Source organism: Onychomys torridus, chromosome 1 (assembly GCF_903995425.1).
Source record: "Onychomys torridus chromosome 1, mOncTor1.1, whole genome shotgun sequence".
Taxonomy (NCBI): domain Eukaryota; kingdom Metazoa; phylum Chordata; class Mammalia; order Rodentia; family Cricetidae; genus Onychomys; species Onychomys torridus.
In genome coordinates this window covers 18,254,315-18,272,993 of record NC_050443.1, presented here as the reverse complement: position 1 = coordinate 18,272,993, position 18,679 = coordinate 18,254,315, and the positions used below count along the sequence as shown (strand labels likewise).

The 18,679-nt window shown below is 46.6% G+C and overlaps 1 protein-coding gene across 2 annotated transcripts in view; it reads left to right on the top strand.

The window, feature by feature from the left end:
• Ceacam18 (CEA cell adhesion molecule 18) overlaps window positions 1-18,679 on the top strand; it is a 33,002-nt gene that overhangs the window by 11,558 nt on the left and 2,765 nt on the right. For both annotated transcript variants that reach the window (XM_036188486.1, XM_036188494.1), the window contains exons 3-5: window positions 9,570-9,923; window positions 10,615-10,899; window positions 12,996-13,271. In XM_036188486.1, the coding sequence (XP_036044379.1) occupies window positions 9,570-9,923; window positions 10,615-10,899; window positions 12,996-13,271 (915 nt within the window). The remainder of the gene's footprint in view (window positions 1-9,569; window positions 9,924-10,614; window positions 10,900-12,995; window positions 13,272-18,679) is intronic.

Below are 18,679 nucleotides of genomic sequence, written 5' to 3'. Positions count from 1 at the left end.
CCATCCTTAAGACTTGGGAAGTTTTGGTGGGAGGCTCATCAAGACCTGGGAGGTAAACACATGAGTCTTCGGAAATACCCGAAACTGACCAGATATACAATGTGCCTTCCTCCCTAAGCTGATATAAGCAGTAAGGACTGCTGAGGAAACAGACTAGCCAAGCTGCTTGGAAGAGACATTCTCCAACCTATTGAATGACCTGCACATTATACAGTAAGTGACAATTGCAGTTTTTGCGAGCCAATACCCATGCTGGAGTGGGCTTTCAGGGTTGCATTGCCTTTGAGACACTTCTCCTGTAATTAACCCCAATAAACTCGTTGGTTCACCAAACTGTACTCTGGTGTATTGTTACTTTGCCCTGCCGCCAGCTCACCTATTGGGTGACCAGGCATTTGTCATACATGTCTTGCCAGTTTCCTGTGGGTACATTAAGCAGGCTACACATGGTTTCTCCTCTTAGAAAACAAGAGAATATTTCTGGGTGTGTGCCTCTGTTGTGGATGGGCAGTATGGAGAGATGAGATAAAGAGCCATGTGATAGAACAAAGATTAAAAGTATGGGTTAATTTTAGTTGTAAGAACTAGTTAGGTTGTATAGCCACTTTGGAAATCAGTATGGCAGTTTCTCAGAAAATTGGGAATCAATCTACCTCAGGACCCAGCAATACCCAAGGAATGCTCAATCATACCACAAGGACACATGCTCAACTATGTTCATAGCAGCATTACTCACAATAGTCAGAACCTGGAAACAACCTAGATGCCCATCAACTAAAGAATGGAAAAGAAAATGTGGCACATATACACAATGGAGTACTACTCAGCAGAGAAAAACAATGACAGCATGAAATTTGCAGGAAAATGGATGGAACTAGAAAATATCATCCTGAGTGAGGTAACCCAGACCCAGAAGAACAAACATGGTGTGTACCCACTCATAAGTGGATACTAGATGTAAAGCAAAGGACAATCAGACAACAACCCATAACTTCAGAGAAGCTATCTAATAAGAAGAACCCCAAGAGGGACACATAGATTGCCCTGGGAAGGGGAACTGAATGAGATCTCCATGAGTAAACTAGGGATGAGGGGGGCAGTGGAGGTAGGGGATGGGGGATGAGAACATAAGGGGACAGGATGGTCAAGCTGGAACAGAGATGGAGTGGAAGAGCAATGAAAGAGATACCATGATAGAGAGAGACAGCATGGCGACAGGGAAGTTCCCAAGGAATCCACAGGATGACCCCACCTTAGACTACTAGCAATAGTGGAGAGGGTGCCTGAACTAGCCTATCCTGGTAATCAGATTGGTGAATACCCTGTCACCATCCAATAACTGATGGAAGCAGATGCAGAGATCCACAGTCGAGCACCAGGCTGAGCTCCAGGAGTCCAGCTGAAGAGAGAGAAGAGGGATTCTATGAGCAAGGGGCATCAAGGTCATAATGGGGAAACCTACAGAGTCAACCAAACCAAACTAGTGGGAACTCATGAACTGTGGACCAATAGCTGTGGAGCCTCCACAGGACTGGACTAGGCCCTCTGCATTGATGAGACAGTCATATAGCTTGATCTGCTTAAGGGGCCCCCAGCAATGGGATCAGGATTCTATCCCTAGGGCACAAGCAGGCTTTCTGGAGCCTACTACCTGTGGTGGGACACCTTACACAGCCTTGGTGCAGGGGGAGGGGCTTGGACCTGCCTCAACTGAGTGTATCAGGATCTGTTGACTCCCCATGGAGGCCTTACCTTGGAGGAGGTGGGAATAGGTGGTGGTGGTGGGGAGAGGCTGGAGGGTGAAAGGAGGGAGGGGAGGGGATCTGTGGTTGGTATGTAAAATGAATAGAAAATTTCTTAATAATAAAAAAATAAATAAAAAAGAACTAGTTAGGAACAAGCCTAAGCTAAGGCAACACTTCCATAATTAATAATAGGTCTCCATGTCATTATTTGGGGCTGGTGGCGGCAAAGCAAGTCCGTCTTGATATGGCGTCCAATGTGGAGGCTTGAATATCCAAACACAGGACTTGATAAAGCTAAGAAAAGTTCTGAAAAAGGATCTGGATGTGGCTTCCTAGTCCTGCAGTCTCTTGGGCAGGTGGGAGCTTGGTGGCATACAGAGGTGTGGCTACTGGCTGCTGCCTGCAGGCTAGAGACAACTGCTGGTGCTTTTGTTAAGCTGAGCCACACAGTGGCTGACATGACAGTTCAAGGTTTGTCTCACATGGTCAGAGAAAGCTGCAGGTGCTTAGTAAAGCCAGGTCCAGACACAGAAAACCTCTAAAAAGGTGCAGAATGTTTTAAGATGTGCTTAGAAAAGAAAATGAGTATAGAAAAAATAGTTTAAAAATAATAAAGTCTTTAAAGAGAGAGTAAAGTAATAAAAAATAACCACATAAAGATGGAAAATACACAGGGTGTCTGGATCTTGTACGGTATTTATTGACTTTGAATTTTTTAAATGCTAATGCACAGAAAACAGTAGTTGCTGAGAGACATTGGAGTATAGAAACTGCTAAATTAAACCAACCTATATATTTTCATGACAGTGAGACATGTCTGCTCCTGGCCGCACTAATTTACTTCATAAAAGGATGATGGGCATCAAAAAACCTCCATATGGAGTTTGCCTTTATTGTGGAAAAGTTGGCTACTGGACAAGAAACTGCCCTTGCCTTGGCTGCTGACAGTATGCTGTCCAAACTGGACAAGCAGGACACAGAAGAAAGTAACTGCCAAACTTTGCCAAGACAAGGTAGGATAGCCCTTAAAAATTTCTGCTTCACAGAAAAGTCTGTCAGATATTCTAGGCCTGTAGGCCAAAGATAGATGCCCCACCATTGCAAAGAAACTTTGGTTGACTGTCCAGGCAGCCATCTGTTTCTATCATTTCTAAAGTTTTGGAAGATATTTGCTCTGTACTTCCTGTTTACTCAGGAAATAGTCTATCCTTCTCAGGTCTCTGATGGGGTTAAAGACCCAATAGTTATAGTTACAATTTTCCTTGTTACCAAATTCAGAAAAACAAAACAAAACAAAACAAAAAAAAAACTCACAAAAGAGGTAGGAAGTATATAAGGGTGAAAGACATAAAACCTTAAGTTGTTTAAGAAATATTTTGAGCTGGGCGGTAGTGGCACATGCCTTTAATCCCAGTACGCAGGAGGCAGAGACAGGCAGATCTTTGTGATTTCAAGGCCAGCCTGGTCTACAGAGTGAGATCCAGGGAAGGCGCAAAGCTACACAGAAACCCTGTCTTGAAAAACCAAAACCAAAAAAAAAAAAAAAAAAGAAAAGAAAATGTTTTGAGGTCTGAAAAAATAGTTTTGGGTTAGTAATACAAGTTAGGTTAATAAGTAAATTAGATACAAAACTTTTGACTCACCAAGATAGGATAGTTAATGGAATAATTTCTCTAAATTTGCCAAATACAGATAGACTGGGCATTTTAAATGTAATTCTTATCTGATAGTTGTTCTTATTGTATATAATTTTACTATGTTAGAGTTAAAACCTTCCCTTTTTATTTAGAGAAAAAGGGGGAAATGCTGTGGGATATTTGTACACTGTGAAGATGTATTGCTGTGATTAGTGTAATAAAAAGCTGGATGGCTGTGATCTAGGCAGGAGGTGTAGGCAGGACTTCCAGGCACAGCGAGAACTCTGGGAAGAAGAAAGACAGAGTCACCAGCCAGACATGGAAGAAAAAGCAGGATAGGCAGTATGAAGAGATGAGGTAACGGGCCATGTGACAGAACATAGATTTTAAAAATGGGCTAATTTAAGTTATAATAACTATTTAGGAATAAGCCTAAGCTAAGGCCGAGCTTTCATGATTAACAATTATTCTCCATGCCATTATTTGGGGCTGGTGGCAGAAAAGAAAATCCATCTACAGTGATTTTAATTTTTTTAATGAGTGATTTTCAAGATTTATTTTTATTTTCAATAATTTGTGTGCTTGTGTGGGTTCAAGGGGTGGATAATATGCATGTGTGTGCAGATACTCATGTAGTCCAGAAGAGGGCATCAGGTCCCCTGGTGCTGGAGTACAAACAGTTGTAAGTAGCCTGATAGAGATTCTGGGAACCAAAACTCTAGGGTCCTCTGGAAGAGCAGTACTCTCTTAACTGCTTAGCCATCTCTCCAGCACCCCCACCCCACCCGCACACACATTTTGAGGTTTTCTTTGTTTGTTCATGTGTGTGTATGTATGCCTCTGCGAGTTTATGTGCCCTGTATGCATGCAGAAGCCCATGGAGGTCAGAAGAAGGCATTGGCTCTGGAGTTACAAACAGCTAGGATGTAGGTGCTGGGAACCATACCTGGGTCTTGTGCAACAGCAGCAAGTGCTCTTCACTGCAGAGCTGTTTTTACAGTCCTGTGATGACTAATAATGTCAACTTAACATTCTGGAAAGGCCTACTAGTGTGTCTCTGAGGGTGTGTCCAGATAGTTAGGTCATGAGAGCTCTGATGTAACCAATGGGCTTATCCTATTATAGGAAGGTAGTAAAAGGCAATAGGTAGGTCCTAGCTGGAGCACAGTAGGTCTGTGTGCTGGCTGGGTTTTCATCAGTTTGGCACAAACCAAGACATATTTGAGAAGAGGAATCTCAATTAAGAAAATGTCTCCACCAGATTGCCTTTAGGCAAGTCTGTAGGACATTTTCTTGGCTAATAATTGATGTGGGAAATCCCAGCTCACTGTGGGTGGTACCACCTCTAGGCAAATGGTTCTGGGTTGTGTAAGAAAGCAAACTGAGTAAGCAAGCAAGTAAACGGCATTCCTTCATGGTCTCTGCTTCAGTTCCTGCTTCCAGGTTCCTGCTTTGACTTCCCTCACTGGTAGCTTGTTACCTGAGAGCTGTGAGCTAAAACAAACCCTTTCCTCCTCAAGTTACTTTTGGTCATGGTGTTTATCACTGCAATAGAAAACGCAAGCTGTGTTCTGTTTATATCCGCACCATGACCTGTGCCATGTGCCATGGCTGTTTCCATGGCTGCTCTGGGTGGCAGGAATTTCCCCTTTGTTTTAATCCTAAAGGGCTGCCATCATATATGTGGTTTGTTGCCAGCTGTGTCTTCTGTGTGTATGAATTCACAAGGTTTTCATTGAGGGGAGCTAGGACAGCCTATAAAAATGGCCTAATGGCAATGGGAGCGGGGCTGCCCTGGTGCTTTGGCTGGCCTTGGGACCCATCCCTCGTGCTGGACTGCCTTGCCCAGCCTGAATACAGGGGAAGGTGCTTGGTCTTAAAGCATCTATGGTGCCAGTGCTTGCTGATGCCCATGGAGGCCTGCCCCTTCCTAGCTAATACAGAGGATGGGTGAATGGGTGGAGGAGAGGTGGGAGAATGGAGAGAGGAGGGAGGGGAGGCTAGGGTTGGATTGTAAAATTAATGAATGAATGAAATTTTAAAATGGCCTGACGAAGTCCGTGAGGGGGTGTGACGTGGGAATTATGCTGTGGAGAGAAAGAGCATACTCATAAACCAAGACAAAGCAATGCAAAGATCGATCACAAGCCTGAACGGGAAAACCAGATAAAATGGGAAGGATACATAACATTAAAGTGCAGTAGTCTTTGGCTATCAAGAGGACTTAGCAGGTAGAAGTGCTTGCCACCAAGCCTGATTGTTAGAATTCGGCCCTCACTCCAGCTGCATGTCCGCACATGCGCAGTTCAGGAGTTAAGCAAAGGGTCTTGTGTGTTACATCAGTGTGTGCTGGTGACTACATGGTGTGGTCACACAATCAGCGCACGCGTGGTGTAGCTCTGTAAACCCGCCTGCACATGTTCACTGGAACCCCAGGCGCAGACCCCGCCCTCTCTCTCTGTTCTATTTCTTCTTCCCCCCTCCATCTTTCTCTCTGCACATGCTCCTTCCCAGGCCTGGTTCTCTTGTACCCCCCCCCCACCCTTCTTCCTCCTAATAAAGCTCTGATACCGATACTGGGTTCAGTTGTGATCATGACCTTTCTGCGTGGTAACCAGCCCCAGTAACCAGCGCTGTTTATCCTTCTGACTTTGCTGCTGTGACATTCATCTGTTCCCTTCTCAGCTTTCTCATTTCTCCCATTGCACACCTTAAATGCCACAGCTGACACTTGACTCCCGTGGAGTCAGGAGCCTTGCTCTCCAGATGCTTAAGCTTTAGCCCTAAGGTCAGGGAGCTCTGGGAGACAAGAAACGGATTTTATTCCCCATCTTGAATTTTTTTTTTTTTTTTGATAGTTTGCTGGCTTGAGGACAGCTTTAAGAAGACCCAGCAGCACCTGTGGGTCCTGATCATAAACTTATTTGCATGCATCTTAGCCTGCTCTCAGACCTGTCTGCTTCTCAGTAAGAGGAAGAGAGTGGGAGGAGTTAAGGTGGGAGTTGGGCCTACACACACTGTGGCTTCCCCTCTCTCCCTCCCTCTCTCTCTCCCTCTCTCTCTCTCCCTCTCTCCCTCTCTCTCCCTCTCTCTCTCCCTCTCTCTCTCCCTCTCTCTCTCTGTCTCCCTCTCTCTCCCTCTCTCCCTCTCTCTCTCCCTCTCTCTCTCTCCCTCTCTCTCTCTCTCTCTCTCCCTCTCTCCCTCCCTCCCTCTCTCTCCCTCTCTCCCTCCCTCCCTCTCTCTCCCTCTCTCCCTCCTCTCTCTCTCTCCCTCTCTCTCTCTCCCTCTCTCTCTCTCCCTCTCTCTCTCTCTCTCCCTCTCTCTCCCTCTCTCCCTCCTCTCTCTCTCACCCTCTCTCTCTCCCTCTCTCCCTCTCTCTCTCTCTCTCCCTCCCTCTCTCTCTCTCCCTCTCTCTCCCTCTCTCTCCCTCTCTCTCCCTCCCTCTCTCTCTCCCTCTCTCCCTCTCTCTCTCTCTCTCTCTCTCTCTCTCTCTCTCTCTCTCTCTCTCTCTCTCTCTCTGTCTGACTGTCTCTCTCTCTGTCTCCCTCTCTCTCTCTCTCTCAACAAACAAACAAACAAACAAATAAACAAAATGGTTTAAAAAAACATAGACATGCAGAAGGCCCTGGGTTCAAACCCTACCACACACACAAAATGCTATTTGTGGTTGGGACTATAGCTCAGTGGTAGAGCATTTGTCTAGCATGCAAGGTCCTGTGTTCAATCCCCAGAGCTGGAATAAAAATGAAACAACAGACACATTATACTCTCGCCTTTGTAACTGCTTTTCCGTATTTCCCAGTTTATGAAACCTAGCAAGAAGCCGGTGTTGTTCATGTCATAAGCAGAAAAAAATATTAATAGGTATAAAAGTAAGATAAATTAATGCTGAAAGACAACACAAAACCATAAAGATAAGAGGTGGTTGCCATGGGTCCACCCTCCCTGCTGGGCAGAGTCCATCTTAGGAGGAGCCACATTGGAGCGGGGAGGCCAGGACTGGGGTATGAAGTGGAACCTCCCGAGCTCTGGAGTACCAAAGAAGCTCATGGACTTTTCCAGGCCCAACAGTAGCCCCTGGAGGTGGCTCACCCTTATAGGTAAGAGGGAGAAGAATCTTCTTTCTGAGGCTGAGGGGAGGGCAGCCAAGAGCTCAGCTGGGAAGGGTAGGAAACAGACCTGTGGGGCATAACGCAGAAGTCCCATGAGGCAAGTGGTGGAAAGAGAGCCAGAGACAGGACACCCACCAGGACTTCAGTGAGCCTAAACATCTGGGTATGTCTCACCCACAGAGACACAGACAGATGAGACACAGATTCAGACACATGCATACGCACAGCCACAGCAAGAACACATGCAGAGAGAGATAGAGAATTCAGTTATATCCACCTGCCATGTGAACGGGTGAACTTGGACCCCTCCTCCCTACAATCACCCTGTGTTCCCTGGGGTTTCCCTATCTGTCTGGACTCACTTCCCACCCAGCCTAGGTCCCTTTCTAACCCCTCCTTCTCTGGAGCCTTTATGCTCCACAACACACACAGCTATTGGGATTTGTTAGGAGACACAGATACTGGCTTTGAATATGTTAGTGTTCCCCTTGCAGTGTGGAGTGGGGTCTCAGGCACCTTTACCTCCCCCATAGCCAAACCTCAGGCATTGCAGAGTTGTGGACACCAGTTTTTGTCTAAGGTGGTAGCAGTTCCCACCCCACCCACACCATCTTCTGTGAATTTAGATCTGCAATAGAAATTGTCTCAGGCAGTCTCGGAGAGACTTCCCTGCATTTATCCTCCAGATGGCCATGCTAGGTGCTGCCCTGTGCATCAGTTGGAGAGCTGTGTGCCCAGTGCTGACTGGCACAGCCAAGCCCAGTCTGCCTGGAGCTCACAGATCTGTCCTCAAACTGAAAATCTAAGTGGTCAAGGCTGGGGTATGGGGATCTCAGGATGCCAGGAAACCCAGAAGTGTCACGTGGCCCAGGCTGGTCAGAGACATCAGAAATAAGGATGCAGTGAGTCCACAGGGAGGCTGGGAATGGGGAAGAGTGGAGCAGGGATCTGTGGAATGGGGAACAGTATACATGGAAGGCTATTGAGCAGAGGAGAGCAGGGCCACATTTGGGTTTTATTAAGATCCACATGGCTATCATGTGAAAGACAAAGGGAAGTGGGTGAGCTGAGAGAGGATAGGGAAAAAATGGATAAAGACAGGACTGAAGAAATGGGGCAGGGATCATTCCTGAACTGGAAACTCTTGGAGGTTTATTTTTTTATTTTATGTGTATATGTGTGTGCTCGAGAGTATGTATGTTCACCATGTGTATGCAAGTATCCGTGGAGGCCAGAAAAAGGTATCAGAGACTCCGGAGCTAGGGTTACAGTGGCTGTAAGTCACCCACTGTGGGTGCTGGGAGCCAAGGCCAGGGCCCCTTAACCAAGAGCTCTTAACCACTGAGCCAACTCTAGACCAGCTCTACTGGGAACTCTTAATTTGTAGAATTAGTTACTTTGGAGGCACTGTGACAATTCCTGACAGGAACAAGTGAGGGAAGGTGTTTATTGGCTCTTGTTTCAGTCCGGCATACTGGGGGAGCCATGGTGAGGCAGTCCGGCATACTGGGGGAGCCATGGTAAGGCAGTCCAGCATACTGGGGAGCCGTGGTGAGACAGTCCGGCATACTGGGGGGCCGTGGTGAGGCAGTCCGGCATACTGGGGGAGCCATGGTGAGGCAGTCCGGCATACTGGGGAGCCGTGGTGAGGCAGTCCGGCATACTGGGGGGCCATGGTGAGGCAGTCCGGCATACTGGGGAGCCGTGGTGAGGCAGTCCAACTTATGGCAGCAGCAGGGTGTGGTAGAGACTGATCATACCATGGCATATACCAGGAGCATAGATCAGGGCAAGAGCCGGTGACTGGACATGCGTTCTAAAGGCTTACCCTTAGTGAACTACTTCTACCTCTTAGACCTTGCCCCCAAAAGACTCCACAGCCTCCCAAAATAATGCCACCAGCTGGGAACCAAGTGTCCAAAATCTGAGCCTTTTATGGGAGACATTACAGATTCAAATTCTGACAGCTATAGAACTGCTAAAATAATTACCTGGATCTCTCCCCCTCACTCTTACCCTCTCCATTCTTCTCCCCTCCCTCTCCCCCTTCCTTTCTCTTCTTTGGTTTCCCCCAGCCAGTTTGCTGACCTGTGGGATTTGTCAGGCTTATGGCCAGATCTTCATCAGCCCAGACTCGCTCACAGGAGTGGAGAGGTACCGGACCATTCTGACCTTAGAAAATGTCCCAGAAGATGTCCTGGAGTACAGCTGGTACCGGGACATGGACAACAGTACAGAAAACATGATTTTTAGCTATAAACCTCCCAATACCCGACACCCTGGACCCTTGTACACTGGTCGTGAGAACGTGACCCGCGCAGGTAGCCTGGTGATCAGGAGGTCGGCGTTAAATGACACTGGCTACTATACTGTCGAGGTGGACACTGGCAACGGAACTCAGAGAGCGACTGGCTGGCTCGAAATTCTAAGTGAGTTGTCAGGGCAACCAATTTCCCCAACAAAAACACGGAAACTAGCCCTAAGGACTGTGAAAGGGAGATTTCTTGGAGGACATAGTATCCAGGGTCTCAAACACGGGAAAGTGACACTGGAATCTGTGAAGGTGGCTCTCTAGCTTTTTCCTGGAGGGGGTGACGAATCAGTGAGTTGCCAAGAAAGCCTAAAGATAGTGCACATCTGTAACCCCAGCACTCCTACTGAGTCCATGGAAGTTCGTGGGCTAGCCAACCTGGGTACACAGAGGTGAACAAGTGGCCCTGCCTCAAAACAAGGTGGAAGGTGAGGACAGATATTCAAGGTTGTCCTTTGTCTTCCACACATGCTCAGTGGCATGCATATGTTGGCATTCTCACCCATAGACACATGTCCTACATACAACACATATAGGCACACAGAGAGGGGGAAGAAGCGACCATTAGGCCACCTGTTCATGACCAAGAATGTGCTGTTATTGCAATTGAGGTACAGAATGACTCAGGTCCTGCCCGGGGCTGTGCACCCCATCACCCAGCCCTCCCTCCTCTGCCCCTGTCAGCTCCGGGGCTTCTCTTTTGCCTTATCTTAGAGCTCTTCACATTTCTCCAATATGCTGTACCTTCAACATGTCCCAAAGCTTGAAAAAGTTGACTCTGCCTTACCTCTTCCTTTTACTTCACCCAGAGTTGGAAAGCAACCCAGGCATCTCAGCCAATGCTTCAGCCAATGCCAGTGTCCTGGTGGAAGGCATGGATTCCGTGGTTGCCAAATGTCTTACCAACTCCTCCAACATCAAGTGGTATGTGAATTCTGTACCAACTTCAGGCAATAACCGCATGACAATTTCCCTGGATGGCAAGACTCTGGTCATCCACAGAATCAGTCGCTATGACCACAATCTTCAGTGTGCCATAGAAGATTTCCCAGAAATACTTCAGAGGAGTGAGGAGATACCCCTGAGTGTGGCCTGTGAGTAGACAGGGTGTTGGGGGAGGGAGTAAGGGGAAGCCAGGGGTAGACTCTAGTATATACCGAAGCCAGCTTGCAACCAGCTTGGTGTGGTTTAAATCCCAGCTCTGGCCATTTAGCTCTGTGGGTCCCCATGGGATGTTGGGCTTTAGGAGAGGGATGTGATCCTCATTCTGAGATTAGAATGGCCAGTATGAATTTACTGAGGTCTGTTTGTTGGTTTGCTTGCTTGCTTGTTTTTTTTTTTAAGAGAGAAAAAGAAAAGGCGTGGAGTTAGGTTTGTAAGGTGGTGGAAAGGATCTGAGGGGATGAGGGGAGTTGGAAGAGGAGAAAATCATAATCAGAATATATTGTATTGTATGAAAACAATTAAAAAAAATAAAGCTGACTCGAGTGGTTGAGGAATGCATGTGATGTTGACCTCTGACATGTAAGTCATGTATGCACCTGTACCTTCATGCACATGATTATAAATCCACCACACATACCACATAATTCATAAACACACACACACACACACACACACACACACACACACACACGTAGATTACAATTGATATTTTATTATTTTTATTTCAAATCACAATTTTATCTTTTTTATTTGCTTTTATTTATGTGTATATCTGTGTAAGTATATATTCTCTCTCTCTCTCTCTCTCTCTCTCTCTCTCTCTCTCTGTGTGTGTGTGTGTGTGTGTGTGTGTGTGCGCGCGCGCGCCAACAGAGGCGCTGGTAACCACACTCAGTAAGAACAAGTGCTCTTAGCCACTGAGCCATCTCTTTATCTCCAATTATGTTTAGATTAATTTTTAGTTATTAACTCTCTGAAACTTTCAGATCTGTTCACAAACACTGTTCTTTTCTCAATTTAGGTAAGTCACCTTCACTTTTTGTAGCTCAAATTCTAATTGGTCTTAATAATAAAAACCTAGAGTCAGATACTGGGGTAAAAGCTGTTAGATCAGAGAAGCAGAGCAGCAGCCACCAGAGACTTCTTACCTCTAGGAATGCTCAGACCGACAAGGAGGCTGAGCTCCTGTCTCCTCCCGCCTTATCACTTCCTCTCTCCACCCAGCCATATCACTTCCTGTTTCTTCCTCCCAAGTGCTGGGATTAAAGGTGTGTGCCACCACTGCCTGGCTCTGTGGTTAACCAGTGGCTAACCCTCTGCTCTCCAGGCAAGTTTCATTTGTTAAGCATAAACAAAATATCAACACATTTTTTATTCTTGCTCCAGTTGCATGGATTATACTCCCTCAACAGCAAGTTGGATTTAAAAACTTAATCATGGTGTGGGATACAGTTCAGTGATAGAGTCCCAGAACAGAATCCCCCATAACAGGTTGGGGTATAGCTCAGTGGTGGAGTGCAGGCCTAGCATGCATGAAGCTATGTGATCCCAAGCACAACAGCAACAACACAAATATGAAGAACTAATGAACACCCATCCAGAATCTTTCAACACTCAGAACTGTCTTTTACATTTATTTTCAACTGAAAATCATAATCAGACATCTCAAATGATTTTCACATTTTAGTTAGGAACTGCTCAATGGTCCTCCTGTTTACTAAGATGAAGTCTGTGGCACCATCTGAAGGAAACTAATTCACAGGAGGACAGACAACCTCTGTCCTCCATGCTCCTGCTCATGGGTTTCTGGCTGGAACCAAGACTGGGACCCTAGACTGTAGCTAAGCCCTAACTACTTGCTGCTGTTGTATGAACAAGGAACTTGAACCCTCCTCCTCTCCTCTGAGATTTGCATCTGTAAGATGATCATTTCTGGAACCAAATGGCATAAGTTTTGTGGATTACACACTTGTGAAATATGTACAGAGCTTAGCTTGGTTCCTTTCACACAGACAGTGTGGTGAGTTTTTCTGCTTTGCTCTATGCCTTTTGCTAGTGTGTAGGGCTACCAAGACTTATCCCATAGTAGGTACAAGAACTCAGCATGGAAGCTACCATTCCTGTGTTTCAGCTGTCACCTGGGGTGGCTCATTTTACACATAAGGACACTTTGTGTCTAGAGGACAGGATGCCAACCCAAGAGGGATCAGAAGTATAGCTGTGGTCTTCTGCCCTGTCTTTGCAGATGGGCCAGACTATGTATCACTGTGGACCCAGTCTGATGTCTTTGATGGTGTGCTGACTGCTGTTATTGGCTCCAGTGTGAAGCTGGAATGCACCTGTTTCTCCAGGCCAGAACCCAAGTACCACTGGATCCATAATGGCTCTCTCCTAAGTGTCTCAGAGGAAAACATGACCCTCCCTAGTCTGTCCTGGGAGCAAATGGGCAGCTACCGGTGTATTGTGGAGAACCCGGAGACCCAGCTGACCTTCTACAGGGAGGTCACCATCCAGCCACCTCGTGAGTGCAATCACCATACTCTCTAGACTTTTCCTCCCATGTTTTTGTCTAGGCAATGCCCATGTCAGGAGGCCCCTCTTACTACACCCCACTCACAGCTGACTGTTCAGCACAGGACACACCAAGACTAAGTTCTCAACACAAAGTGTTGGTTTTACTCGGCACTCCTACCCTGTGAGGAAAAGTCATGAAACACAACAAAAACCTACTATCAAGAGTTTTATTAGGAAGACGTAAGGACAGGATGTGATCAGGCCTGCTGAAAAGACACGTGAGGAGGTGAGGGAGGGTACATGGGATCTATCTATTAAGGACTACCCTACACATGCACACATGGGCCCACATGGCTATTCCATGCATGCGCATAGATCACATGGTCATGCTGTGCACAATTTACATGACCATGCAGTGCATGGGTTACATAGGACATATGACCTGGAAATGACTAGGTGGAAATGACTATGTGTCCCACCCAGGCATGCGGGATCATGGGGGCATGGCTAGAATTCCTATCATCCCAAACTCTTTGTTTTTGTAAAAGATGGCAGATGAGTGGGTATGGGACATTATTTCTCCCAAAAAGTGCTTCCAGCTGACTTGGTGGGCATCGGTTGGCTCTTAGGGGGATAAGGAAGGGAGCTTCTGAGGTAGTTAGGCGTCCTGGGATGGTGGGCTTTCTTGGCTTAGGACTCTGGCTGCTTGAGTCTGGCAGAGTGCTGGTAAGACAGAAAAAAGCTTAGAAAAAAGAACTTTAAAAAATTTTTCCTTTGGAGGGTCCCCAGGGTGAGAGAGGGGGTCCCAAAACCAGGAAAGTTTGATTTTTGCACTTATATGAAGCAGATCCGACCTGTCCAGATGGATTCAAGCTGGTTTCTGGAGCTTAGAAAAAGTTTGAACATATTAAGAAGCAGCCATGAGAAAATTAAAGCCTTGGGCTGGTGACCATTACATTGTAGCATTTAGTACTCTGCTTATATTGGTGAGAGAGAGAGAGAGATTTTTGGAACATGTTTTTAATTTTTACCTGAGATAAGCTTTATCAGAGACAGTTATTTTTTTTAGCAGAATGTCAAATGTTTATTGAAGGAGGGAGGAGGCCTTAAATACAGGCTTATAGCACAATGGGAGAACCCCAGAGGGCAGAAGTTCACTGACAATGTTTTACAATCTTGCATCTAAGCTGTTGACACCCAACATGCAGGATAAACAAACAAGGAAATTCCCTTAAGCATTCCAGAGGGTGGAACCCTGCAGGGAATTAGCTTAGGGAGGATATCAAGGTCAAGGTCGGCAAGTAAGGCAACAGCTACTTAAAATAGGGGCCAGGGCCCTATAGGTCCCCCCTTTTACTAAAAAATGAGCTTCTGACTTAGGTTGCGTGGGATGTCAGCAGGTCACCTTACCCATCATGGAGACACCTGCCCAGGTCACACAGGCACTCTGACTTAGGTTGGTGAGCGCCCCCCAGGTATTACCCGAGACAGATTATTTTAAGACATCTGCTTCCTTTATTAGTTTAGCATCCAGGAGACACAGGTGATCAATTGCTGAGAGCATTTAACAGTAATAGATTGTTATATTAACATCTATTTTTGCAGAGCCCAGACCCTTTTTGGTCTGGGGGGGGGGGGGTAAATACCATTGGATTGTTACTGTTCCTTACCACCTGGATATATCTGATGGTCCTTGGCCTCCAGCTCTATGGTGGTCCTATAACAATTAGCTGAGTAGTTAATTAGGAATGGGAACCAGAAAGGAAGAACTTGTAAGGTGATACTTCATTCTTCTGGAACTGGTGTCAAGGCAGTGTGGATCCTAGTGTCCTCTGGAACTTGAGAGAGCAGGGCCCTATCTGTGTCACTGTGCATGAAAGAAGATTTTTCTGGTGAGATAAAAGGTTCCAGATGAGACAGGTGGACCCAGTGAGAAAAGCCCTCAAGCTTAGCAGCTGTAGGGGTTACAAGAATTACCTTGAAGGGTTCCCACCATTAGGGGAAAGGGGTGAAGGGTGGTGGCCTGGAGGGGAAAGAAGAACCTGATCCCCAGTGTGGATTGGGGGTGGGCAGGAACTGTCACATGGCTGAGGTAAGGAATGGTCTGCAAAGTTCCACAGAATAGACTTTAGGTGACATAGCAGGGGAGTTATCAGGCTGTCTGGAATGGTTGAAGGGTTGGATAGAAGACCTGGTGTTATAACTGGTCTCCCATACATTAGTTCAAATGGAGAAATTGAAAGAGGGACAAAGGGCAGGGAATAAGAGACAAAGGCAGGAGACAGAGAGTGAGGGAGAGGGGAGGGATATTTGTCCTGAGGAACAAAGGACTGTCTCTGGATAGAGAGCAGACAGATGTGACCCAGAGACAAATGGCAGTTTAAAAAGGGAAAGGGGGAAACCCTGTGTGAGGATGAGGTGTTTAGTTTTGATTGGGCATGTTAATTAGGGTGGTCAAAAGGAGACTTCTGATTGCTGGACTTTAATACTTTGATAGCTGGACCCTGGTAGTGAGCCTCGGGAGGAGGAAGTAGCCAAATAATGGAATAGACCTTGGGGGCTAGCTTTAGGGATGCAATCTAATGGTTTAGCAAGGAAGAGAGAATGGGGAAGGGCAAGGCCAGAGCCATGTTTGCCATGCCCAGGCCTGCTAGAGCCCTTCAGTGACACCCTCCTCGTCTTCTAAGGGCCTGTCCAAATCTGTCTATTCTATCAGTCATCCATAGTTTCCAGTCCTGGAGTCAGAGCAAACTCCACCAGAGACAAGACTGACCAGCATTTACTTTCTATGTCTAGCCACAGTCCTGGCCTGTGTGACCATCCTGGTCTCTTGGCACAGTGAGGGATTCAATACCTCTGTCTCACAATTGTGGAAACCCAGCCCCACAGAGTTGAGCACCTGACCCAAGGCTCCACTGTGGATGGGAGAGTGGAGAGACTCCTTTACTAAGGACTCTGACCCCATAGCCTTTGCCCTCAATGTATTCATATGGTGACAGGAATTCCCACTGGGCTACACCTGGTCTGACTCCAGAGTGCTAGCACCTAGCCTTAATCCATCTTTTGTTTCTCCTGTGACTCTTGTCTGAGAGGCTGCCAAGGATACAAAACCTATGCAAAAACTTGGTTCAAGAAACCTGGAAAATTGTAATGAATAGAAAAACTTGCACTTGGCATTGTATTTTTGGAGGCTTCATTCAGAATGTTTTGAGCATATGGATATGAACTGGCTAAACTGTAAATATAGAGAAAAATAAAAATGCTCTGGGTAAGCATTTTTAGAGGCTCCTTAGAGGCTGGATCCCCCTGCAGCCACAAAAGGATAGATTCATTCTTAAGGTGCCTCTGAGTTTTCATTCAACAGTCCCTCGTGAACCCACACACCCACACTGCAAAAAGATAGTAACTCCCATAAGCGAAAGTAGGGAGATGGATGGACATCCAGACACTGTAGGGATGGATATTTCTTGTGGTTTTAAAATCAGGAACTTGTGACAACTTTGCATATGAGGAAAGCACCACTTTCTCCCCGCAGCCACAGAGCTCAGGCATTTGCTGGAAGGAGAGAAACTGCCCTGTGTAAGGAGGGAGCCATGGAAAGGGCCAGTAAGCGATGGGGACTCGGGCTGAGGGCCGGCTCAGTGAGGTGCTCACTGTGCAGGCAGGAGGTTCTGTCTCCAGAACCCAGGTGAAAGCATCAGCTGTGGTGGTATGCTTGTGATCCCAGCACTGGGGCAGGCAGAGACAGGAAGACCCCTAGAGCTCCCAGGCTAGCCCACTTTGAAAGCTCCTGGCCAGTGGGAAAGCTTGTCTTGAAAAGTGAGATGGGGTCAGATACTGTGGCATTTGGGAAGCAGAAGCAGGGTTGGAGGCAAGCCTGGTCAGCAGGGCTGTACAGTGAGATCCTGTCTTAAAAGAAAAATCCAACAAAACACGCGCGCGCGCGCGCGCACACACACACACACACACACACACACACACACACACACACACACAATCAAAGGATTAGGATTCAAATTGTACCCTGCTACCAATGTGCAGCAGGAGCAAGAATTTCACCATTTCTAAACTCAGTTTTCCCATGTGTAGTTTCAGGACAAGTCCCTCTACAATAGAGTACTGTGATAATCAAAACACTGGAGAAAACTGCCCAAAAGGAGACCAGCCTGCCTGCACATCCCAGAGAAAGCTGTGAGCTGATTCAGCATGGCGTACTTATGAGGCTCCCCAGTTCATAGTTTCCCACTCCACAAGTCTCTAAGCTTCTGGAAGGTGAAGACTAGCTAGCCATTAGCTCATTGCTTGCTCCTTAGCACGGTGTCTGCCCCCCCCCCTTTGTGTTTGTCTTCAGTGAGTTAATGACCCTGTGCAGCCAGCACTTCCTCCCTCATCACCCCCTCTCCTCAGGCGTGTTGGCCATCTCTACTCCGTTGTCCACTGTCTGCATCTATATTAGTTACTTCTCATTGCTGTGACAAAATCAATGTCATGATAGATGGGTTTATGTTGGTACACAATGTCAGGGAAATCATGGCGTCCATCAGGAGTGTGAGGCAGCTGGTCACACTGCACCTGCAATCAGAAAGCAGAGATGAGAGTGTTGATGTGCAACTTACTTTTGCTTCAGGCCAGGACCTCAGCCCTGGGATGGCTCTTCCCTCCTCAGTCAACCCTCTCTGGAAATGCCCTCTCAAGACATGTCCAGAGGTGTGTCTCGTTGGCCATTCCACATCAGTCAAGTAGGCAATATCAAGCATCATGTCCTCCCACCTGCATGCCAGCCAGAAGGGCCAGGGCTTGGTTTTATATTTATTGTGTGTGCGCATGACATATGCACATAGAGTGATGCATCCTCACACAGTGCACCCATAGAGCTTGAAGACCAGCTCTGTGGAGTCAGCTCTCCTTCCATTTTTACATGGGTTCTAGGCATTGAGCTCAGATCATCAGACCTTCTTGGCAAGCACTTCACTCACAGAACTGTCTCACTAGCCCCAAGGAATTGATTTTGATCATTGATGAATCACTGATACCAAAATAGTGCTTTGCACATAGTAGGTGTTGATAAATCTTTGAAGAACCCATATGTGGCGGAATATGCTGGTTAGTTTTTGTCAACTTACAGAAGCCTAAATGTATCTGCGAAGAGGGTATCTTAACTGGGAAAAATGCCTCCATAAGATTGGCTGGTAAACAAACATGTGGGACATTTTCTTGATTAATGATTGATATAAGAGGAGAGCACAGTCCGCTGTGGTTGGTGTCATATATAAGGGTTATATAGAAAAGCAAGCTGAGCAAATCATGGAGAGCCAACCAGTAAGCAGTGATCCTCACAGCCTGTGACTCAGTTCCTGCTTCCAACTTTCTGCTTGAATTCCTGTTCTGACTCCTTCATAACAGACTGTAAGATAA